Here is a 26,156-nt window from a genome sequence, read left to right on the forward strand (position 1 = left end):
GCTTGTTAGGTTTGAATCTATCCTGTGCCCAAAGTGCCGTAAGTATTTATGTAGGATACCCACCTACGTAACCTATGGCATTAGCATCGTGAGTGGGATAAGGATTAAATAATTCTGGAACCCGCTGGAAAGCGTGGACATTTTCAAGTCACTTCAGTTGTCCAATGAGCAGAGAGGTGTCAATGACTTAATGGGCAATTTATGTCATTAGGAAACAAGACGTACCATTTAAGTATTTCCAAAAAACCTACGCAATTTGTTTGTCTGTGTGTGTATGCGCGCGCTAATATACGTATGTTACGCATTCATTAAAACTGTATTTATTAATTTGCACCTCACTAACATTCTCGATGTTAGTGAGGAATGTCCTTATTTAATAACAGTAAAATAAGGACTTTTTTAATATTTGGCTATCTTGCCTCAACGATGTAATCTCAATGCCTCTCATGCCCAAGGTCAACTTGGCTTAACTAAACGTTCATATAAATCTAATTAATGTTCCCATAGCGCAGTGAATCCCATCTTCAGAGTCTCCTATGTAACTTTCACAAGAGAATACTCGTTGTTGTCAGTTGTTGAAAAAGTCATCCATCCACATCAGTTTTATGAAGTGTTAACGCACTTCATTTTAAGAACCTCCTACAAGTGAACCTTGCGGCATTGCATGTCCTTTGGTACAGCGAGAATGGATGGCTCAAATGCATCACTCGTGACTGAGCTACGGCGGCTCTTATTTTGCTTACACTGAAAAGTTAGGAGACCCCGTAACTGTATTTCGGTGTTGAATAACACCAAGTAATGCAGGTTGTATTTAATTTCTTTCTTTTCCCTTAACAGGGCCTAATGACCGATAATGACTAAATTGTCGGTCATTACTAGCTATTAAGGGTTGCTAGCATAAGAGTGTCTTTAAATGAGTGGAAAAACCCAATATTCTGGGAGGGGGGGGGGATTCTGTCACTTTCGACTAACACCAGTGGATTAGCTTACGTGAGAGTGCTATTCAAATGATCTTCCTGATTGGCGATGTCAAAGTCGACTCCAGCTTTACATCTACCGGATCTCTTTGATACACGAACTGACAGTTAATTTTGGTACGAAACAGAATTCAAGGGGTGAATATCCCAGATTAACCCATCGGATTATGGACAGAATTCCTGTCGTTTCACACCCACGTGGTTTCTTTTGTGTTGGTAACTTTTCTGGCCTAATTGCAGCCCTTACTTAATGTCAATATTATATGTTTTTTTTGTTTGTTTTTGTGTTTTTTTTACTTATTGGTTATTTCTTAATGTTTTTTTCAGTCGCTTAAATTTTATCAACGTATTAAAAGTTGGCCAAAAAGTGTAACAGTTAATTAAACATCGATGTCATAATTTATACGGTAAACAACTAACAGGTTGCGGGTTCGAATCTCTCTCTGTGGGCATGGATATTTGTGATTCTCTTTAGGTCGTAGAGGAATTAGAGCTGTCTCACACCACTCGATGTGAGACCGCCCCCGTGCTCACTGGAGGACTGAAGATGCTTGATAAAGCTTCATGTTTGGTCGCTAGTGTAGAGTTTCCGGATAATGTAAAAATAAATAAAATACAAAAAAGATATACCATTATACACCATATACAAAAAAATTGAAGAAAAATCTTAAGCCCATCCGTGGTACAAAATGTATTAAAGATATCCTCTAAGTCTATATTTTTTCCAAACTTGATTTTACACATATAGGAAAAACAACATCGTTCATTAAGAACAGCACAGACTTCATAGAGAAAGTAAAAGATATGCACATAAATCCTTCAGACATATCTGCGAGTTTAGATGTTGTCAGCCTTTTCACAAAAGGTTCCAAGAAATGAAACAGTAAACATCCTGAAGAATCTCTTTCCACCGGACATTGTACAGCTCTACAAACATTGCATAAAAACACGTTCTTCCTTTACCAAGACAAACCTCTACATGGAATATTTTGAAAATAATACTTTACAAAACTGGCACCTAAAATATGGCTCCGCTATGTGGACGATATCTTCATCATTTGGCCAGGAACAGCATCAGAACCGACTACATTTCAAGACTATCTTAATAACTTACATCCAAACATAAAATTCACTCTGGAACTAGAAGAAAATAAAAAAAAAAACTTCATTTCTTATACATCCTTATAGAAATAAATGAAAGAAAAAACAGGTTATCATTCTCCATCTACAGAAAACCAACAAACACAGGAAGATTTCTTAATAAAAAAAAATAGGCCTAATAAAAACCTTAAAGGTTAAGCATACAACATCCCCAGTACAGAAGAAAAGCGGAAAGAAGAAATACAATATATAACACAGATCCTACAACTGAATGGCTACACGATTAAGATAATTAAAAAAAATTCTCAACACAGCACCTACAAAAAACTTAAATAAACAAGACTTCAAGAATGTAACAGCGAAATTAGCCAAATTACAAGTACAACATAAAAGTGACTTTCCTGCCACTTGAAAAAATATCAAGATCTCTTCATCCTCCAAAACCTCCACATCACCCAATGAAAAAACTAGGGGTTTTTAATATTCACTGTTCCTGTGGCATCTGCTATGTGGGACAGACGGGGAGATCGGGAGAAATCCGCATGAGCGAACATCAAAAGGACGTACAAAAGAAGAGAGAACATAAATCGGGATTGGCATTTCACACAACCTCTACTGGTCATGATGTACTCTGGGATAGAACAAACATGTTCTATATTGATAAGAATTGTTTCACAAGAAAATTCAAAGAGGCGCCAAATATGATTAAAATTCCTATGCAATGCAACAAAAACCAAGGTTTGATTTTAAATCAAGTTTGGTCATCGCTTCTTAAAATTTACCCACTTCAGACCTCGGACAGAGCGAGCGTGAACTACAGAACGCGACAACAAATAGCATTGTCGCCAACTAACACACACGTATTAACGGTTGTATAGATCTGTTATTCGGTATTTTAACGAACTGTTTTGATGTTCACAATACCAACAAATGAACTTGTTTTTCGTAATTTCTTATTGTTTATGCTTTAAACTGTTAGTTCTCTTTACCCCTGAAGATGTTAGTCTGACGACTAACGAAACTTGTCGGGTTATTTTTAGTACTTGCTTAGTATTTTAAAAACAGTTTTCTAATAAACATGTGGTCACAAAACAATATTCCTATTTGACTCTAGAGAATATTTTTGCAAAAACCCCCAAAACTATGATGTCGGCATTTCAGTAGAAAATTCTACTGCAATATACGGAATACAAGAAACAAAAAAACATTTGTACTCATCACTTATCTTGTTTGCGTCATCCAGTTTGCTGCGCCTGTTGTGAAAGCGACTAATGTGATACCCAACAAATGCGGGACCAAATTTCATCGCGATCGTCACTAAACTAAATGCGTTCAGATACTCGAAGGTATTTTGGGTTTTCATTAATATAGTAGTAAATAATTTTGTACCGTTTCGCATAAGTTCATCCATTTTTGTAAATGTACCGAATATTACATTTCAAGTTGATAAAAATATGTCCGCCTAAAAGGGATCCTGCTGGATGTACGCGGATGAATGAACAAACCGATGTGCTAAGCATTTTGTGAAACAACTTCATTGCGCTCAAATACAAGCACAAATGAATTATAATGTATTTAAAATAAAAACGAAAATATGTGATATTAGTCTTTTTTATACTGAGAATATAAAACGGATTAATTAAGTTTTAACTAAGTTGCTATTTCCATTGTACTATCAAGGCATACCGTCTTTCGTTCTTGTTCCTGTTTAAGAACTCCTAGAGATGAACCATCTTCCATTAAATGAAGCAATGACCATGCAGAAATTATAACAGGAAGTGGTGAATATCGTGTTTAATCGCGATTAGTATGAGGAAAAAAATAAACCAGGTCATCTACTGGTCATTTCGAGTTTCACACCACACCTCTCTTCGAGCTGGCCCGCTAAGGCAGTGGATTCAGCCCAACTGTCAATAACACGGTCAACTTTTAAAAGGAAAGTTCGTACGTGTTATGACGTAGTGCAAAATGTGTGTCACGGCGAAGCTAATACAAACAGCCTTGTAGAAAAGGATTCGCCATCGAGAAAATATGCGAGGAAATGAGCAGTCGAATAAATACGTGGGCTTGTAGGCAAACACGAAAGCCTTTTCATGTAAACTCTTACTTTTGCTTGTAAAAATATCCATTTAAACTATTCCTAGTCAGCTTTACCAAATAACCCATTAACCGAAAATAAGTTGACTCAAGGTTATATTAGATTACTTTTCATTTTTGGCAATGAAGTACATTCATTGCTTATCCACTGTTTTTATCTTCACGAAGAATAATTCCAAGTTTAGTTACAAACTCAGCGTCTTGCAAGTTCATAATGCACAGTTAAGAATTACTCTAAATTGTAATTAAGAAATTGTCAATGCATGTCAGATAGCTTAAGCATTTAAGTTGGCCTGCTATATAGTGAAATTAGCACGGATGGTTGTTGCAGTGCTATTTGGAACGAAGGCCGAAGCAAATGAAACTGAGAAGCCAAAGTGTTATGTTGGTTAATTGAGTATCCGGTTTGTGATTCTGCGGCATGAAAATCCCCTACTTTCCAGAAGAAAAACTCATCCACTTACGCATAAGACCGGTTCACTCGCCTTGGAACGAAAAACGCTTTCATCAAGATTGTTCGCGCCCTATAATACGGGATTCGAACCTAGGTCTTTTTAGCTGAATTGCATTGCTGATAATGACTGAGCTGTGGAATCTACAGAAATCAGCTGGGAGAGGATACATTAGATCCAGTTAATGTAAATACAACGTGAAAAGCCTCCAGCATGTAAATTAATATAAGACAAGTGTCATTTTAATACACGAAGAACAGTGCATTGCATAAAAGCGGGCACTTCGATACGACAATGGACCGATAATTATTGTAACTTAACCGACCTCTGAGCACTATATGGCTCGAGATTTGCTAGTAAGTATCAAGGAACGTTCCAACCTCCTGAAGCGTATAACAGTGGTGTCACATGCGTACCAGAAAGGGTTAATAATATCCAGCTGACTAAAGGCAAGCAGCTAGCGACATCTTGCTCATGTGATAGGCTAAGGACAGGTTAACGAGAATCTTGAAATAGAATTGATTGATCAAAACTACACAAAACTAAGTAAATGGTATTGCTCCAACATTGGTGATCAAAGATATAAATTAAAAAAAAAAAAATACCGCATCGGACCCACGACGGTCAGAATACACTAGGCGACCGACGTTTGGTCCAGTTAGGAATGAATGAAGCTAGCCTATCATGACTTACCTTGTGTGCTTATTTAGCATTCGCCTGTTCTGTGGAATGAAAATTTCACGTTTTCAGGAGGGGTTGTTAGCGGGTCTTCTCATCTGGACACTGCAGGGTTTCTTGCTTCTTTAAAAATGAAATTTCTACTTTATTTCTGTCAGTTAAAGACATGCAGCTACAGATACAGGGGATGTAGGCACACAGAAACAGACGCACAACATCGGCTTTATTGCTTAAATAAATGCCAGCCAAAACCACCAAACCAACGTCGTAACTTATGCAGACGCGCAAGGATGTTTGTGATTTCTAAAAGGCAATCACAAATATCGATGCCAGTGGCGGGAGATAAATTTTATTCGCTCGGTGTAAGAAGCACTGTTTTGATTAGTGAGAACACAAAGTGGCTTGAAAAAAGCTCCGTGTGTGGATTGTAGAGTGGGGAAAAAAATATACATAAAAATTAACTAAAATAGAAAAAGAAAGCACCACCTCGTCTATATATTTATTTTTTGACTCTCACCAACTTTTCGTAGGTGAGAGTCAAAAAATAAATATACGACGCCTTAAGTCTGTCTCGTTGTTCTACGAGAAGTCATTCAACCGAAACTCGAATAACTTTTGCATATTACTCACTTTGAGTAAAAAAAAATAACACAATTCGTATTTTTACCAATCAACCAAAGTTATTTAAACCATGTAGTGGCTTGTACAATTACTACACAGCCTTTTCATCCCTCATCAAGCTAATATTGGAACCTACTTAAAAGTATAAAAAGGTGTAAGAAAATATCTTAATTTTACACATTTTTATTGAGAATTTTTTGAAAAGTTTACAATATTCTATTTCTAATTAGTAATTTAAACATTTTTATATATAACTTTTTAACTTTTATTTAAGTGCCATCGTAGAAATGCTTTGTTTTCCATAGAAGATCGCCTGATTTCTAAATAGGTAAACTGTATGTGCTTTTTTGTCGTAAACCGAATATAAATATAATTGCAATCGATTTAAAAATACTCGTTACCACAGCCTGGAATTTTTTTTTACCATAATATTGATTCTTCCGTGTGTTCTATTTTAAGCTAAGTAAGCAAAGAATAGTCACAGTAAATTAATCGTTTTTTTTTTTTTTAGGATTTGTATTTATTTAAAATGTAGAGCTTAGATAAAAATTATGATACAACTCTTTGAAATACGCCCTTGATGGAAATAATAACCGAATGTCTATTTTCAATAGTTGTATGATAGTGATCGTAAATTCTAATAAAAATGTGTCTTTCACGTATTTTGTATGTTATTTTGAGTATTATGATAAAGTTTAAAGATTAGATTTATTTGAAAGACTAATTTCGACTTCTACTGCGAAGTCGGATATGGATCATAATTCGAAGATCGTATAGCAGACGTTGCAATAAATCAACGCAAAGGAGACTGACATAGTAGGCAGTTCTTACTTAGAAAAGAGAGATACTGCACTGTGATTTATTTGTGTAATACATGAAGTAGTACATGTCGTACTTGAAGAGCACTTAAATTAAAAAAAAAAAAACATGGAGTTACTGGCATAGAAAGCAGAACATACAGATGAATGAAGGAAATTGTGATAGTAATGGGGAAATAACTGATAAGGAAAAACGTTAAATTTGTAGCAAAATTCATAATAAAAATGAATTAAAATGAAATGATTTCGTTTATTCTGAGAGAGTACTTTTGGCTTGCGGTGTGGATGACGTCGTAACGGACAGAGAACATAATTTACAAAGAAGTATTTCACTTCACATGATTTGACAGAAATAAAAATCTGGAATATCAACAGCAAAACCCGGAACCGTCGTGCTAAGTAGAAATGTAGTCACGTATCAGCTAGAAAAAAAAATCGAAGTAGCGATGAATCTTAAATATTTAGAAATTCAAATTAACTCAGAAAGAATATCAGACAATGAAGTAAAAGAGCTCAAGGCAAAAACGATTTCTGGATGTTTAAACAGACGAATATGGAAAAATAACAATCAAATAGTGCATCTAACACCACTACACACACACACACACACACACACACACACACACACACACACACACACACACACTACTTGGAAAGAAGTCAACGGACACCGTAATGTGAGAAACAAACAGCCATGGTCACACCTTAATAAGATGAAGGACCTCCTTTCGCTGCGATGACTGCAGCAGTCCTACAGGGCATACTTTTCATGAACGGGAATATTGGACCATTCCTGTAGGCATATAATAAGGTCCTGGACTGTTGTTGGGCGGACGCCCCTTGACCTCACCATACATACATACACTCCAGTTCATCCCACACATGTTTTCAGTGTGGGGTAGAGATAAGGGCTCTGGGGAAGCCAGCGAAGTGTGGTGACGGTCATGTCTACAAATTACAGCAGCAGCCTTATGACAAGGTGCAATGGCTTGCTGAAAGAGACAATGGTCAGTTCCATACAAACACCATAAAGTAGGATAAAGCATACTGTCCCGAATGATCAGATATCTATCAGAGTTCTTGGCACCACAAATAGAGGTCCGAAGGAAAACCAGGAAAAACACGATCATACCATTCACACCGCTACCTCAGAATTTCTTAGTTGAGTTTACGCACTCTGGTAAGACGTTCACCGGGTATCCGCCACATCCACATTCGCTCTATAGAGGGTGTAGCGTGATTCCTTGCTCCACTGCACAGCTTTCACGTCCCATTGTACACGCTATTTGCGCCACTGAAGAGGACGCTGCATGTTGATTCGAGTAATGTTGGGCTTGCATATTGCGGTTCCACCATGGAAATCCATGGTGTATGAGCCTCGGTTCTGAATGTTTTTGTGCAGATTAGTGTTCCAGTCAATGCCCGTAACTCCGCATTCAACGTGTCGACCGACGAAGGGCCGTTTTTACATATTATTCTTCGTAGCCGTACGGTCACGTTTGGTGCGTCATCCACTGCGGCAGCACTTGCAGTTGACTCCCTGCGCTTCCATCTCACTATGGTATCACTGGTTGCTGACGGAGATGGATGTTCGTGAAGGTCCTCAGGTGGTACATTCAACTTGCTTATTGGAAGTGTGAAGTGACGTGAAATACAAGTTTGTTTTTCAGGGAAGCGTTCTCGAATTATTCAGTGCTGAGATCACGAAACACACACGTGGCCCCTCTAAGGTCTATGTCTTCGTTTTTCCGGTATCTACAATATTTACCCACACGGCACCTTTTCACTGCTTCTATCTCAGGATGTTATCCATTCAAGGACACGTTTTCTTCCTGTGTATTCATGTTGTCTCAGTTCAGTAATTTATGTGCCCCCACCGCACGTTTTTTTTTAAATCCCGTTAGCCATTGCTAGTAAATCTTGATCCCTTTAGCTGCTGTATTAAGAAATACACTGAAAGAGTGACATCAAGGTCATTATCTTTGTTCTCTCTGTTTGTTGCTTGGATGAAAAAATGATTTTTATTTATGACAGAACCTGTGGCCCACCATTCCTACAAGTGAAATGGGTTCTTATTGGGCATACCATTGTATAATTGGGGGGGGGGGGATACAAGTGCATGCAAACGCCTCTGATCGGATAACCAAAAAGGAGTCTGGATGAGAAGTAGTCACTGTATATACAGACCACGTAAGACGGATAATCTGTGTCATGATAAGTGGGCGAGTTGACATGTGTCTGTGATGCGTCACATTCGCTGCCTCGGTGGGTGTTGCTTGAGATGCACGAATAGATAATTGTACGTTGCTTACACTTTAAGCTGTGCCATCACGCCGACAGTTCATACCGAAGTTGTACCGCAATTACCACAGCGCAATATTTGTTCTTTCTCAAAAACGTGTGCAATAAAATTTCTATCTTAACGTTTTCTACCAAATCATTTTACTCTTCCTCATAATCGTCCAATAAATTTAGACGATTTCGAGAGAATGTCAGTAACAAGCCACATTTACGAATGATTCTTTTTAAAGTTAAAAACAGAAAGGATGAAATCTTACCAGATCGGGAGTCCTTTTCGCATTTTCCTTCCTCGATGACGATTTCTTCTCCTGCCAGGAAAGAAGCGCTGACTCTCTCTTCGACAGGAGCTTCTGTTTCCGACATGTGTATTCGTGGCTCCTGAAGTTTGAATTCGTCGACGAGAGGCGCCACTAACTCCCACACCTGCATCCGGTTTTCTCCAACTACCTAAGGAACACAGAAATTGTTGGAAATGATTATTCAGTAGAGAAATATTCTTCTCAAACAAGTCGGTTTTATTATTGAATTTGTTTGATTAAAAAAAAAAAAGAAAAGAAAACAGGTTTAAACCACATTTCCACCCATTTAAAATGTAATCTTTTTCGAACCTTTCACCCAAGGGATAATATTCTGGTGGATAATTTTCATTTCATATAACATGACACTGAAGCGAGAGATTTCGATGAATTAGATCTCCAGTAGTACTGGTATAGTTTTAATGCCCAGACTTAATCCAATTAGATAAAAATCCTTAGCGCCACTCTCCTCCCCATCAGGATTCCGCAATTCTGGAGTGCGTAGAAACTCTACTGTAAAATATGTACTGATTGGTTACAATTACAGCTAAAGATAACTAAGCCAGTGAGAGAAGTGTACTATGCTTCGGCGGATTTGCTATATTTACGAAAGATAAAATCGTCCACACCTGTAGGGTATTTGTAAAAACAGTAATAATTACCTACTCGAGGTAAAATTTCTGCTTAGCTTCGTAGAAACATTTTATGTGAATCCCAGTCAAGAAAGATTGTAAACCGGTTTCGGCTATGAATATCAGTCGAAGTCAGAATATGAAGGTTTTCTATTTATGGATAAAAATTAATCGACAGGATGGAAGAAGCTGAGGCTTTGAAAGTCGATGAGTCATGGTGGAGTATGCTAAGGGGAGTCCAAAATTAATTTCATCCCGTTGCAGTAGAAATGCTTGGAAAGTCAATTTCTGCTCCAACAGGATGAAACGCCTCTCCATTGCACCCGCAAAATGACCAACTTTCTTACGAGATGTTGCCGTGATGGATCTGTGCATCATCTCTTTAACCATGTTTCTTCTTCTTCAACCCATTCGTCCTAAGGGAATGCGTTGACGAAGAATATATATGGTTCTGTAAAGAAGAAAAAATCAGAGTCCCTTGATTAGGGATAACGGCGAACTAATGCAGCCGTACGCCACTCTTTTGTGTTACCTAAGGGCAAGTATTTGTGCCTGTAGACCTCCCTCTGTGTGTGTGTGTGTGTGTGTGTGTGTGTGTGTGTGTGTGTGTGTGTGTGTGTGTGTGTGTGTGTGTGTGTGTGTGTGTTTGTTAACGAGACCGGTTTGCCTGCTTTAAGGGACAAAAAAATAAGAGTTTCCGAGAGAAATCATCTACCTCCGAACGAGACCGGCTAATTTTATCAGGGCTTTTTAATTGAAAAGCCTAACAAAGGGTTATTTGCGTCATAGACAGAATTCGAACTCGGGTCTTTAAGCGTTCGGTTAAGTGTTTTACCTGAAGTGTATTCCTCCAGCCTTGGTGGAATCCAAGCAAGAATCAGTCTACCGATTGATTTGTTTGACATCTTCCGGGGATTAAGTCAATAACAGCGATGCCCATTGGTTGGAGAGACACGGGTTCGAATCTTGTTTAGGACGAGGAACTTTATAAGTTTTTCGACTGAAACTGAGTTGCGCATTCTCATAATGCAGTGGCTGAGAGATTTTTCCTTCCCAAAAAGTTGGGTTGTTCATCCGGGAAACCTCTCAAACACACGCAGTTAACAGACACTGGCCTAAGTTACTCGGGCCAATCACAAATCATATGCATTATGTCGAGGACTAGAGCACTTGTCGTTGCGATCTCATATTGGAAACAGGTGTTTGATTGTTAATGAAATTTACTCTCCCCCTTTTTGTTTGTTTGTTTTTATGTCTCTCGGATTACTACGCATGATTTTTACTCTTTGAAACAGTTTAAATTATGAGCAATAATCCTGTAATCAAATTAATCAAGTAATATTAATGAAATGAGTCGATTCCCAGTACAAAGGGGGTTGTGATTTCGTAACTTGTGTCTTCTTCCTTCAAGAAATTTTATAAAGCTCTCGCGAAAGGTAAACTGTGATTGTATGGGATATAACAGAAATATTGAGCATCGCATTTTAAATTAATTAAAACCAATACTACTTACTGTAAGAATTAGTACACCATTTCACACAATGAAACTAAAATATCGCAATCCTAATACGAGTGATTTTGATAACGATGTGGCTGAAATTTGTAATTGAACGAAACTGAAGTCCAACAACGACACTTTCTACTTCTTCCCCATCACGGAAGACAATAGAATAAGAGGTCAGCATACATCTATAGCTATACACAGGTGGATCAATCATCAGTACGACGGCTATTTAATTTCGAATGATAAACGAAAGATAAAAAAACGTAAAAGTAGATAAAAATTAAAACAAAACAAAGTCTGAGTTACATTAAAAAAAAATTAATGCGTCATCCATTCTTGCAAACTTCTAAACCCATCGTACATTAATACCATGCGCAAGCTACAGGGCTAATCCAGTAACATGGAAATCAGACAACACTTTTTAAGCCACTTCAGGCCTCCAATAAGCAGGGGATGTTTCACAGGGAAAGGAAATTCACTTCCGTTTTGTGAATGTCTTTAAGGGAATGAATTTCATCCCCCTATAGATATTCACAAAACGTTCGTTTGTAAAAGGCATGTGTCGATAGATATGGACATTCACTTGAGAGAGGGGGGGAAAGCATCCACCAAAAGATATCCTCGAATGTAATTCATTTGGACACTTTCCAAAAGTGGGATGGAAGCAACAGCATCAAGCTGAGCAACGGAAAGGACTACGTGATAAATTTCTCCTAATGCTTACCAATTACATTTTAACGAGACCTGAACTACGCGCGACGTGAACCCGCAGTCCACATGAACATTTTCGTTGGTTTATCGCTTAACACCGAAGGTCGGCCCAAGCGATTCTTATCTTGAACTCCACCTGTCTCGCAAAAACATTTAATTATGCGGCATATCGCTACCCAGACATATTTGCACTCTATTTATGACACAGCCACGACAAAACATGCTCCCGGTGATATCAAAACAGACCATCTCGTCATGAGCGCCTGAAGGTCGTGTTCGGGTCAGAGAAGCAAGAAATCAGTGAAGTCGTGTGCAATGCGGCAGAGGACTGACTCTAAACGTTGCTGTCATCGTGTCGGATCATTTTACTCCAGACGAAATTGTCTATAGTTTGTGTGAATTTTTGATCACCTCCATACCGATTCTGTAAAATACGTGTGCATGTGATTAAATCTTACTAACTTAGAATCTTATTATCACAATTAATGTACGTTTGCTAATCACTCTAAAATACTTTTGTACTGTTTAATATTAATTTGCATAATGACTTTTTTTTATTAATTCCTACCTACAGGTAATGATGATAAAATTATAGTGAAATGACAATGAAAAGATCATAATGACGATTTCATTTGTTGTTGGACGTGAATAAAAATATAGATGCACCAAGACATTCACATATACTAAGAATACCCGGAGAAATCCAGCATTGTGTTGAACACTAAAAAAAGCTATAATTGGAAAAATTAAAATTATCTTTCGGAAGAAAGAATAACTGCGCTATCTTCAAAATACGCTATCCAGAAAATATAGCAATGCATTTTCTTAAAAAAAAAAAGAAAAAAAATATGCGGACAGTTTTTATGCGTGGCGACTCTGAGAATTATTACTATTATTTTTTTTCCTGTTTATTTAAAAAAATTTCATACTTTTTCTTTTTAATGCGATTCCCATTAATGAAACGTCGTAAACCTAAACTACCTAGAGCGAACTAAGGGTCTTATCAATATTATTTTTTTTCATATTACTCTGACCAAACAAATATGGAACTTTTTCAAGTCACTTCCTGCCTCCAATAAGCATGGTAGTCTCATACCGTGTCACGAAATTCGTCTCCCACCTAAAGCCAATCACAAATATCCATGACCAAGGAAAAATTCGAACCTGGAGAGCGAGTACGTTAATCGCTCTGCCAATCAGATCTATTACAAATTATCTGCTGCAATCTGTCGCTTGGTAACTCAACTTCATAAAGCAGGGAAGAATTTTATAAGATTAAAATTCTGCGAAAAAATGTTTTCAGTATTTTGTCTAGCGTTTTATTATTATTATTTTGAAGTTTTATTTATTTTCTGACTAAATTCTTACTTCTTCATTTTTTTGCAGACAATATATTCATCACTGCACCTAATGTTGTCAACTCAGCTTTAGTTTTTTAACTCTTATTTTTTTTATTCCTGAATCTCCTTCGGTCTCTGGTCTATTTTTTTTTTTTAAATAATCGGAAGTCCTTTTTTAAATAAACATTAGATGGAAAAATTTGTTTTGGCTAATTAACTATCCATAAATTAAAATAAAACTTACATTGTTAATAGCCTCATTCACACTCTTTTCCCCAAGGACTTCGACCCGTTCAGAAACTCGAGTTCTTTCTTCCTCCTTAACTACTTCCCTATTGTGTGCGATATCTCCTATACTTGGGGGTTGATAGAACTGATTTATCATCTTTCTTTGCGTGTTCAGTGTAAACCGGGAAATAGACTTCGCAAAAACTTTGCATCAGCGTATAAGGAGGGTGGTGCATAATTAGCACACTTGCGATACGACATTTCATCCAGATGTTTCGCAGGGGGGGGGAAGCCATGTCATCAAAAAGCAGTTTATTTTTGTTCAAACTTATAGACATCTGTGATGATCACATGGATAGAAGATCTCCATCTGCACTATTAATCTAATTTCCAAGGAACTTTTAAATCAAGGAAGTAAGATTATTAATTGTTTTCGTGTTCTTTTACAATCGATCAAACGAAGGGCGTGACTGTAAAGCGCGATTACTGGCTGATAATTAAAAGCACCGAACTCCGACCGAGCTCAAGAAAAACTGATTTTTGTTTCCATTTCATGAATTAAAAGCAAATGATGAGGAGGGGTAAGAAAAAGAAAGAAAGAGAGGGAACCCGGAAGGAGTCTCATTCTTCTGTTGGTTTAACTTGGTTGAACGCTTCTGCCTTTCCCTGTAAAAAACAACACTACAAATAATACATGCTCACAAATATTTTCGTGGCATTCCCCTTGAACTTTACGAATTTCACAGAATTACAAATCACCTATTCACGTGTCCCAACACGCACACACACCTGCATTCAAGTAGTTTCACGAGTCCGTGCAGGCGCATTCGGTCTATAAATGAGCACTCGTTTCAACAACTATTGCACGCTGTGTTAATGCGAAGTCATATTGCCTGCTACAAATCAAACACCTCTAGTCGTTGAAACGAAAACCTCCAAGCCAAACGTAGAAAGGTCCAGTGAATATATATATATCAGTGGCGTCGGGTGCCCATTTCGGTTGGGTGTGCTGCCGTGTCTTATGCAACCCGCGCTACAAAATTCACACCAGTTTGACCACATGATTGCATTTTTATCGATGTATGAAAGTTTTAAGAATGTATAACACATCAGCGCTCATCTTAATCTCTAGTCGTTGAAACGAAAACCTCCAAGCCAAACGTAGAAAGGTCCAGTGAATATATATATCAGTGGCGTCGGGTGCCCATTTCGGTTGGGTGTGCTGCCGTGTCTTATGCAACCCGCGCTACAAAATTCACACCAGTTTGACCACATGATTGCATTTTTATCGATGTATGAAAGTTTTAAGAATGTATAACACATCAGCGCTCATCTTAATTGGAGGATAACTTTGAATACTTTATTATTTGTAACCAAATCTGCGTAGAGCGGGGAACAATGTGTTTGTTTCAAAATATATTAGAAAACAATAATAAAGGAAAATGCTCTATTTGGTTGGTGTATTTGAATTACTCAAAACTGTAAAATTTGGAACAGGACGACGAGGCTTACCTCCTTCAACTACAATGCTATTTCCCATTGTAAATATAGGAGAAAAATTATAAATTTATCGAAAATTATATATTACAAACTTGCCTACCAAGTCAGTTCACACTTCACTCACGCAAAACAGATGAAACGCAGAAAACAAAAACATCAACTCATGACAAATGACGACATTCAATTGGATTGCTTGACATAATCTCACCCTGCCTCGCCTTCTGAGCGGTTTAAAACTACTAGGATGCTAAGAATTTGACCCGCTGGGCCATCTGTACATCTTTTCAAAGGGCTCAAAGGTGTATGTGTTTTGAAAGAGCACCCGGGCTATTAACGCGAATGTGATGCAACGTTTACACATCGAAAGTGTCCTCTTCATGAAGCATTAGTCTGTTTACTTTGTCATTTTACATTTGTTTATTAGGAGTCTTTAACGGGAATACATGCAAAAATATAACATCAGTCATGTTGCTATTCGGTGGATGAGCACCGCAGACTTAGCACATCCTGAATATTCGTCACTGAATAACATTATGTTAGGCTTGAAAACGTACAATGCGAGGACTCTTCATTTGATTTTACTGATGACCATCTCATTCAAACTCCACTCACAGCATTACTCGAAATACTGATATGATAACCTACTGGTTGGTCGAGTGGGTGGGGGATGTGTTTCATTGCACGGCGTGAGATCACTTCCCCACTTGCTGGAGATCTGAACTGGCTTGAAGAAGTTCCATGTCTGGTCTCTGAGCAGGGTTTCCAGAATATGTAAAAAAATACAAGTATATTATATATACTCGTATATATATCAATAAGAAACATTAAAAAAATCCTTGACTTTCCTAAGGTTTACAAATAAACATTTCATGGGTGGGAGCCAAATGGGGAAAAAAAAGTAACAGCATATATTACAAAGTGGGGAAAGAATGATCAAGCTGCTAATTTTAAGTATGGATGCATGTTTAGAGATAATTTTTTTAAAAAGTTATAATGAAATCTGTGGCTGTGAGAATAAATTTAAGTTAAAAAAGAAGCAGCAGCAGCTAAGCTGCTGCTTATCGTTTAGTACAATTTCCTGCTTTCACTCCATTTTTTTATTTAAAAAATGATCGTATCTGACACTAATAAGTTGTCCACACAAATTAAAAGACTCCTTAGTTATATCTGTTTCTACGATGCCCTTTGGTTGAAAAGACCCGAGTTCCAATTCCCTCAACGAGGTGAGGAACTTTTATCAGGGCTTTTGAATTAAATGGTAAGTTAGCCGTTTTCAAACGGAGCTGGAGGGCAGCTAACTCACTTTGGCTACCCATTGACCATACTGCAAGCAAAAAAAAAAATCTAGTCCACATTCCTTACTAACCATCTTCTTAGCTTTAATGGATGACCTCTAGTTTTACTCACATTATTTATGCACTGAAATATTTCGTCCACATCAATCCTGTAAAACCCCCTTAAGCAAATTATATCTCTCTATCATATCCTTCCCCTTTTCAGCCGATTAATCAGCTTCTGTAACCCACAGATTTTCAATCTCTTCTCATATGGAGCATTACACACTCTCGACACCATCTTAGTCAGTGGCTTCTAAATCCGCTCCAACTCGTCCACCTCCCCAAGGAACCTAGGCGAGAAGTAGAATAATAATCTTATCTCTGTGCGCTATTTTAGCCACTTTTGCATTATGATCTCTGAATTTCAACTCCTTATCCACCAACAACCCGGTTTCATCAAGTTCCTGGAGTACAATCCCCATCAGTATGTTACAAAGCTGGTAATCTTTTCATTCAAAATGCATAACCTTACACTTTACCACATTAAATTGGTATCCATTCTTCTTTATCCATACTGCCAGGCTATTTAAATCGTCCTGTAAGATATCAATACCATCTTTGTTGACTATTTCTATGCCTAATGTTGCATCATCTGCAAACAACCGAATATTTCGCCTCAGATCATTTCCTATATGAGCAAATTAAATAGTAGCCCAAGTACAGAGCCCAGTGTCTCCGGGATCTATTTTGCGTTGACTAAGTAGCACATTCTCTAACATTCCATGAACCACCCGATGAATCTTAAGCTCAATAAAGTAACCAAAAGTTGGTTACGCACATTTATAACTAAAAGTGGCATTTTCTAAAATCAATATTGTTTACTGCCAGTATCCATCTGTTTATATACATAAAATATTACATATTTATAAACAAAAGAATAGCTACACAATAAAATGCAATTCAACTCGACATTAACTGAAGAGTTCTATCAACTGAAATTCTGGATATGACCAGTTGAATCTTTATATTCAAATAGTACCAACCTGAAATCCAACGAATACAGAAAAAGCTTCATCACTAAGATTTCATGTGAGTAGCGTCTCTTGCATCATAAGAAAAATCGACATAACTGTTAAAAAATTCTTTTAATTTACGAAATAAAACAGCATCGAAGGGTCCATTTTGTAGACTGGTTTCGTTTGCCTCACTGTCTTTAATAGTTTCTCTTACGAATCATTAGTTCGTTTAACCTGTCGGTTCAAGAAACTCACGCAAGGAAAACCTGTAGGTCAAGGCAGGAATATTCTGGATGAGTTAAAATTTTCTCACTGGCAAAGCCGTTGTCAATAAGCAGAATCTTTAAATGATTCGGGAGAGATACGCGCCACTTTCCCCAGACCACGCCTGCACAAGCCACCGTCCGACAAAAAAGCCAAAAGAAACACCGTGTTCCGCCCGACTATACGACTCTAATTATAGTGACAGTGACATGAACAGATGGCGCGCCACCTGTAATTACAATTCCACTAAACCCTCAAGGAAAGGCACCTGTACTCGTAGGGGTATTGTGGACGAGGAACTTGAGGGTAAACGGCCAGCATTCTTATGAAAGTGAAGGGTGGGAAGGGATAGCCTAGTAACACCAACTGCTGCTGCAGAAAGATAATATCTCTGATATTTTTCAGATAGAGGGAGAATAAAAAGATGTCCTTTGCTGTGTATCCAACACTTCGACTGTCTTTGAACTTCGGCACACAAAAACTAAAAGAAATTTTGCACTACGTATGATCTCCTTAACAATCACACAGTACGATATTTATTTAGTATTGCAAAATTCAGAAAGCCCGACGGAACTTCTTAAACTGCAATGATGGAATTTCTCCATCATTCATTGTAGTTAAAGAAGTTCCATTTACCAAAAAAAAAAAACAAAAACGTGACATCCCCGAAAAAGGTAGGCCCTACTTTCGAAATTAACTTAACTGAGAAAAATATTCATAATTCGATATTTTGTTTCGCGTTTATTTTATGCATAAAATACGAAAATATTTTAAGATGAAAACTCTGACAGATCCGAAAACAGGACAAATGATGATTTTTCAGATGATTTCTGATCTGGTGAGCCGAGATTAAGTCTGTTTATGAGTAACTTTTCAAATATCACAACTCAAAAATAAAGAGACGTGGAGTAAAAAAGACATCAAAATAATTACTTTATATGCGGATTGCGTAGATGGACTGACATTGTCTGCAGTTTGTGAAAAATTATTCAGCGAATTGGATGCAGCCTACCATTTGGGGATATCTGAGCCATCATAACCAACTTATAAGAATAAGGAAAGTAAATGGAAGAAAACAAGATCCTAAGAGAAAAACCCTTCAGGGGCATTCAAATACAAACTGTGTCTGCAGCTCAAATGTTAAGATCTATTATACGGACAATTTCGAAAAATTCAAGTTTATTTATGAATTGATTATCACCAAGCTTCTGAACACTATCCGCAATAACGTCACCTAAGCTAATTGGATAAAACCTTCATGAACGTTATAGAACAAAGTGGAATATAGAAAGTATTACATTCCACATTCTCTCCCGAGTTTTACATGATTTTTTACGATATTTTCAATCCATTTTTATATATTTCAGACATTTTCTTTATGAATGTTTTTTCCTGCTCACGGTATGTCTCACATGGTGTTCAGATGCACAAATTCTTTTTTCTGAACGCTCGCAGTTTCTTAATAATTGAATATTTAAATGATGTCAGATTTAAGCTGATATCGAAGTATTTAATTCCCTTCAGGTATTGATCGTTTATTAGGCAAATATAGTGCGATTCTCCACCGAGAAGGAAGCTGATGTAACGGTATTCCTATTTTTTAGCTTTTTATTTGTCTTTTTTATTGATAACTTCCATTCCAAATGTAATCTAGTAAAACAGCTGATAGGATTGCATTACTGGATTTATTTAGGAATACAATATTATCAGCTCTTGTACTTCGTGTTGATGACAAGATAACTATCTCCAATTTTGATATCACCTTTGACGCCACTGTTTCATAATATCACCCATCTAGATTATAAATAAGAGTGGAGATAAGTATAACACAAGGGTGCACACCGATTTTGACATCAAATCAGCTTCCGTCATTTCTGAGTCATAACTTAGATATAAACGTGCATTGTTCTGTGTCCGTTTCAATTTACTTTTACAACAGCAATGTTTTAATAAACTTTTTTCCTGGCACCCCTTGTGGTTTGCTTTTTCCAATCTACGAAACTTGAATACTCTTATATTCCCATGATTTCCTAACTGTCTGTCTTATTTTAAAAATGTGATCCTGACAATCCGAATTCGGCCTGAACTCAACTGTTATTCCCCAGTTTCTCTTCCCGTTTTCCTCATCCTCTTTTCAAGAATTCCCCACTTACAGTTGGAACATTTTTGATCGAATATCACTATTCAAGCAGCCTTTTCACATTTTATGTTTTTGATGGCATTTTCTATCTCAATTTCTCAAACACTCATGATTGAGCTTTTCTTTATATTTTCTACCACTGTGTCTTGTCAGTGCTTGTAACAGATATTTCAAAGTAATTACTCCAAGACATCTAGAATATCTTTGTGTTTAGTTTACATATCATATTTGCTTCCTTTTCACAGTACCCTTTTCTCCATTCCTAAGCTTTCTCAATGGCTTTCAGAACATTTTGCCAACTCCTTGCTATTTATCTTTTACATTCTTATCAGTCTTCACATGACTTGTTTTGCTACTTTTATACATAGCTTAGCTCTCTTACATTTTCTCTGTATTCTCTCATGCTGGGAACTTTCGATGTATTTTCTTCTTCTTTTCCAGAACTGCCTCTAAATTCACGAAGTTCTAAATTTTCCATCTTTGCAAACTTTACCACATTTCTTTCTGGCTGAATTAATGTTAATTTGGTTCTTGCTTTCAAACGCCTTCACTTTTTCCTCAACATGGTATTAGTAATAACCAATTCATGTCCTGAACTGAAATGAAGCAAATACTTACCATTATTATTAGCTTTGCTCTTGTCTCCATGTTTTCTCAAAACATTTCTTAGTCGGATTCATTTCCTACTCTGCTGTTTGGATATTCAACAAGGACCACCTTTTTCAAGTTCTTCTTTATGTCATTTGCCTTCTCTAATAACTTGAAAAATCTTACCGCTCCTTAGTAGCATCTTTTGTGAAATTATTTGGCAGAAATAGGTCTTCGTTATCCAATTCTCCTTTTGAAATTTACCTGCTCACTTCCGTAGTCTTAAATGGATTGGGTCATTCATGGCTGGTAAGTGATATTCTTTGTTAGCCTCCTCCAATCATCTCAGTCTCTTGTTCGTGATGCCAGTTGAGAAAGGGAGGAATTTGTCCATTTTTTGATGTTATCAGTCCATTTTAATTGAGGTTGGTCCCTAACAATTGGTCTCGAAACGATTCTTTCTAGTGCTTGCTTTGGAATGCAATTAGCCCTCTCCACATGTCCGAACCATTTCATCTTTCTTCTTCTGATGACTGTCAGAATATTTTCCCCTTTTCTCCCGTCTATTGAATCAGTCAGTTTTAGGACACTTTCATTGGTTTCGTGAGAGGTATAGGGAATTCTCAAAAGTCTTCTGTAAGTTTTCATTTCAAAAGACAGGAGTCTCCTCTCATCTTCCTTCAACCATACAAGAGGATACAATTCACCAAGGTGTCAATTAGTCTCAGTCTGGTTGTGATTGCTATTCTGTTATCTCCCCACAATGGTTTTAACTTCTGCAGGGCCACGGTTGCCTTAGCAATTCTGAATTTAATGTCGATTTTTGAGCGGCCATCTTGATTCAACGTGCTTCCTAGATAAGCGAACTTCTTTACATTCTCAATTTGTTTATTGCCAATTTGTATCTTTAAGAATTCAATGTCTGATTTTGAGGTTATCATTGTTTTTGTAGGTTTATGAATAATCCATATTTTTTCAAATGTTCCGAAACGCCGCGGCTGGTTATCTCTTGTAATTCTTCACTTTCTGCCAGAAGATCGATATCGTCTGCAAAAGTTATTTATTCTTAGTCCGCCAACTACTATTCCAGTGTCATATTCATGAAGAGCTTTATCTATGACATATTCCAGAAAACAATTAAAAAGAAGAGGGGACAAGATGCATCCCTGTCTTACCCCTCGTTCTTCCCGGAACGGTTCGCTGCTGTAATTTTTAATTTCAATTCTCATATCAGATGAGGAAAAAATAGATTTAATAATCCTAAAGATTTTGTCAATACCATAATGTTCTAAAATTTTCCACAATGCCTCGTGCCATATTGAGTCAAAAGCTTTTTGAAGGTCTAAAAAGTTGCGACAGATTATTTTGTTATGTTCTATGTATTTTTCGCCAAGTATGTGTATTGTAAAAATATGGTCGATTGTACTTCTGGACTTCCGGAAACCTGCTTGTTCATCTGATAGGCTGCTTTCTATTTTCTTTTCGATTCTTAACAGTAATATTTTTAACAGGATTTTGCTTGGTGACTAATCAGGCTTATTGTTCTGTGTAGTTGCTACATTTATTGCTGTTTCCCTTTTTAGGAATAGGTACAAGGACAGAAGTCCGCCAATCAGAAGGCCAAGTCTCTGTGTGCCTGCATCAGTCTGCTGGAAATTGAATGCCTCTCAAAAAGTTTATGTTTAGTGTTGAATACAACAGCTGCCGCTTTTCCTTATGGTGATTGTCTGAATATAACATCTAGTATTTGTTGCTTCGAAAGATGTTACTTGTTTTTGGTTTTAGCTTGTTTGTTTCAGTAATTCCAAAAAACAACCTAGAACAAAATATTATATGATAATCGTTTTAAATAGCTTCTGTTAAAAGCAGATTCCGATATGCGATAAAGAGTAAGGACGGATGTGCTGCAACTAGTGGCAAAAGAAGTAACTGAAGAAGTGTTGACCCTCTGAACAAAGCATTGCGTGGTCGTCAGCATTCACGTGATAAAATCAAACGATGAACTCGACAAGAACAACCTTCACAGAAGGTACTAAGAAGTTAGAAGATTGTGGATGGATTTTAAAAGTATTCGAAAAAGAATAGAGAACTGTGTTCAAAATAAATTTAAAACTTTGCCCATTTTATCTTCAGATTCAATAACTAAACCACCTATGTAGTATATCCCATCAGTTACTACATGAAGAAGAAAACATCACATCGGTGCAATTTGTCATCAGAATTACAATGTAATTTATTTAAAGGGAAAAAAAAAGTGGGGGGACGCGCTAAAACGTGGTTAGCACTATGGAGCAAGGATATCATAGTATGATACTGGTTAAGCAACTGTTTGGAAGAGGTGTGCAATTGATGTGCGACTGTTTTGAAAAGATGTTTCGGAGGGTATGGTACAGCATCGTACAGCTGTGGTTTGTTTGGAGTTACGTTCGAAGCAACTCGGCTATGAAGTCTGAATGTTAGGTAACGTGAATAGAGTGCACAAAAACAACTTAGCATGAAAATATTGTCTACTCCAAGAATGGTCCACTGTAGTTGGAAGCTTTTCATATTCTGGTATGAAAAGCAAGAACATCGTGAAATTGGTTTCATTCGTTTTTTTTTTTTTTTTGTGGGAGGGGACATTAAACTTATAGAAGGTTAAAACGCATTAGATATACTTCGAAGATTGTGTTCCTACTGCCTAATGACATTTACAAATTAGAACTTTTCTTAATAACAGAAATTTCAAGTAGAAAATTTGGCCTCCAATTCAAAACCGAAAGAACTTTTAAGGAATATAACAATCTGCACTCCTGTAGACGTCGTTGTTAGCTTCATACTCACGCGAAAAAGAAAAACCCTTTAAATAATGGTATGAAATAAAACTTGAAATGACATTTGTCACCGGATGAACTAAATGTCGCAAACATTCGCAATACAATGATCAGCTAATCACTATGAGGGGCGTTTATAAAGGTTGATCCATTTTTAAAGCTACTACTTGAAAATACAGAGAAGCGTACAAACAACTGCGTTTCTGAGACTGCAGCGTGGTAGACGTAGTGATAGCTAGAATAGTGCGTAGGATGACTCAAGGATAATACTTCGCGATCCTTCCCACTCCTCCAATAGTTAAATGGCCGACGAACCAGCTGTCATTGATATCTTCGGTGAGATAATCCAGAAATTCTGTGTTGTAGACTAAACATGTAACTTTTTAAAGCTACTTCCTATAAGCAGGTGTTGGTTAGTTTAATAGTGTTTTAGTCTACATTACTGGAAGAGCACTTGAAATAGAAATGACAAACAAGAGATGAAAGCTAACGATGAAAATTATTCATATTATGTGATCTCCAGATTATCGTTATTGATAAAAGGCAAACAAAAAAAAATCCATAAACATAAATAAGTTTTTTCTATTGTCGGTAATCAGGATGATGACGATGTGTGAATCCTCCCTCTTTTTTCGGGGGTATCGAACATCAACCTTCATCTGCACACATCGCTTAAATTCTGTTTATAGCGATTCCCTCTCGTCCGAGAATTGTGTCACGTCCAACATCTAGCAAGATATCGCGTGACAGGGTATCTGCAGTTCCGGTTCGAAAGGCACTCCGCTAAATGGGCAGTCGCCCTTTGCATACGGAATGTCTCCACGCCGACAAGGTTAGTGCCAGAAAAGAGTTATCGTTTAACGATGAAAAGCACGGCCACTCTCATCAGCTGCCTAACGCAGCGACGTCTCTCAATGGGCACATAAAGAGCGCTGTAAAGACTGCAATCTTTCCGTGGCGATAGTCTCCTCTTGCCCTGCTATCTATCTATCTCTGAAGTCGGGTAATTTAATGCTTCCAATGATGATGATAGGGAGGGAAAACCGACAGGATTATTTAGTGAGGGTTCTACTATACCGTATGGCCCCTTTTTTTATTGTTTTAAAGCTAATACTTCAATAAATAAGTGAGCTTTTCACCCCATCTATCGCTCTTTTCAAGGAACGTATCTGCATGGAATATTTTTCACATTACTTTGCATTGCGCACTCTCCTACATAATTAGAATCTCAAGACGCAAAAAACTCATAGAATGAACACCGATTTATGTAGTAAAAATTAGAAGAAAGGCAGCATAAAACGTTTATTCTGGTTTCGCATCGTCTGGAAGAGCATAAACATTAAAAAACGAAAGCAGTAAAATTATTATGAAACGAATAATAAACATTTATTTTAATGATCTCAGAGTTATGTTCCCGCATTTCTGAAATCTTGAAATTAAATGTTATTCAAATATAAATTTCTACTTTAATACTTAATAGAAAGAAGGCTTCTTTGTTCACGAGCGATAGCAATTCACGTCTAATTGCAGTTTGTAATTTTTTGTTCATTAACGCGCTGCTGATGTGTTCATAGATGCAGGTTTATCGGTGCAAGTTAATTTTATCACTTCATGAATTGTAACTGTTTTCATAGCACAAGATGAAAACTGGTGTATCGTAAATATTATATTAATGTATATGCTTCAATTTAAAATAATCTGCGCGTGTAAAAAGCGTATTTTTTTGCTCAGAACATAACCATCGTAACTGAAAAGAAAGAAGTCTTGTTGTAATATTATTTTGACTTTCGAAACAGACTTTACTGCAATCATTAAATCACGTTATTGCAAACAGAAATGTGCGACTTAAATTTCTTCTGGATTTTGCTGTCAAAGGTGGTAAAACTGCATGTTTTTAGGTAGCATAAAAATTGAGACTTCGTAATTTTATGTCTGAATTTTTGCCGCAGATTTAATTGCAAGTCGTCCTCCAATACTTGGTAGAAAGATATACTCGCAGATACAATCTTCTAACACGAAAATCCCAAATTTTTGTTTTTGACGATCGTCTCCATAAACAAAACAAACGCTCAGGAGAAGGGGGCGTGTAAACTTTGGGAGAGAAAAAAGAACAAGCCACATTCACCAAGCAGGTTTTCCGATATTCAGACGCCGGTAGCGTGTCAGCTTTTCTCTCAAGATGAAGGTTGTTGATTTATACATAACTAAGATGAGAGGCATAGTTGGCTCTCCACTCACCTGCTCTGGCTCAGGGAGATGCACGGGAAAGACTATCCCCTAGCTTGAAAAGATCTTACCTAGAATCTCGTGAAGGTAAAATATTTTTTTTTTTCACCGAGTTTGGGTTCACCGTTTTTGATATGGTGGAGGGCATTTTCTTGCTCTCAGAAAGTTGAGATACTCCGCAAACAGTCTGAGAATACTACACATCATGATTTTCTGTCCTGCAAATTGAAATCTAATTCTGTAAAGTTATGTTTAGGCTGCTAAAATTAATTGTGTAAAGGAAAAACGTTTATCATCAAATTTCTGCTATATGCAGGCTACAACAGCAGTACTGCAATATTAATCTTACCTTATCAATAATTTCCATCCACGTAGTTTGTTATCTATCGGAACTCCAACAGTATCATATCTCAGATTTCGGTCTTCTATAGCACTACTGTCAGCATCAATTCACCTAGATCTTGAACATTTCCCTCCTGGATCTTTTTTTCCCTGCCATCCTCTCCGATTACTTCTGCTCAGACATTCCCGAATGCATGAGTACAGCTTACAACGTCAAGTTATTTCTTCATACCT

The 26,156-nt window shown here is 37.1% G+C and overlaps 1 protein-coding gene across 1 annotated transcript in view; it reads right to left on the reverse strand.

Moving 5' to 3' along the window:
* LOC150104387 (uncharacterized) overlaps positions 1-26,156 on the reverse strand; it is a 382,513-nt gene that overhangs the window by 339,260 nt on the left and 17,097 nt on the right. Inside the window, exon 2 of the mRNA XM_090396468.1 lies at positions 9,303-9,492. Within this exon, the coding sequence (XP_090252594.1) occupies positions 9,303-9,474 (172 nt within the window). The 5' untranslated portion in view covers positions 9,475-9,492. The remainder of the gene's footprint in view (positions 1-9,302; positions 9,493-26,156) is intronic.

Source organism: Typopeltis vanoorti, chromosome 8 (genome assembly GCF_054136105.1).
Source record: "Typopeltis vanoorti isolate ZY-2024b chromosome 8, IOZ_Tvanoo_1.0, whole genome shotgun sequence".
Classification (NCBI taxonomy): Eukaryota; Metazoa; Arthropoda; class Arachnida; order Uropygi; family Thelyphonidae; genus Typopeltis; species Typopeltis vanoorti.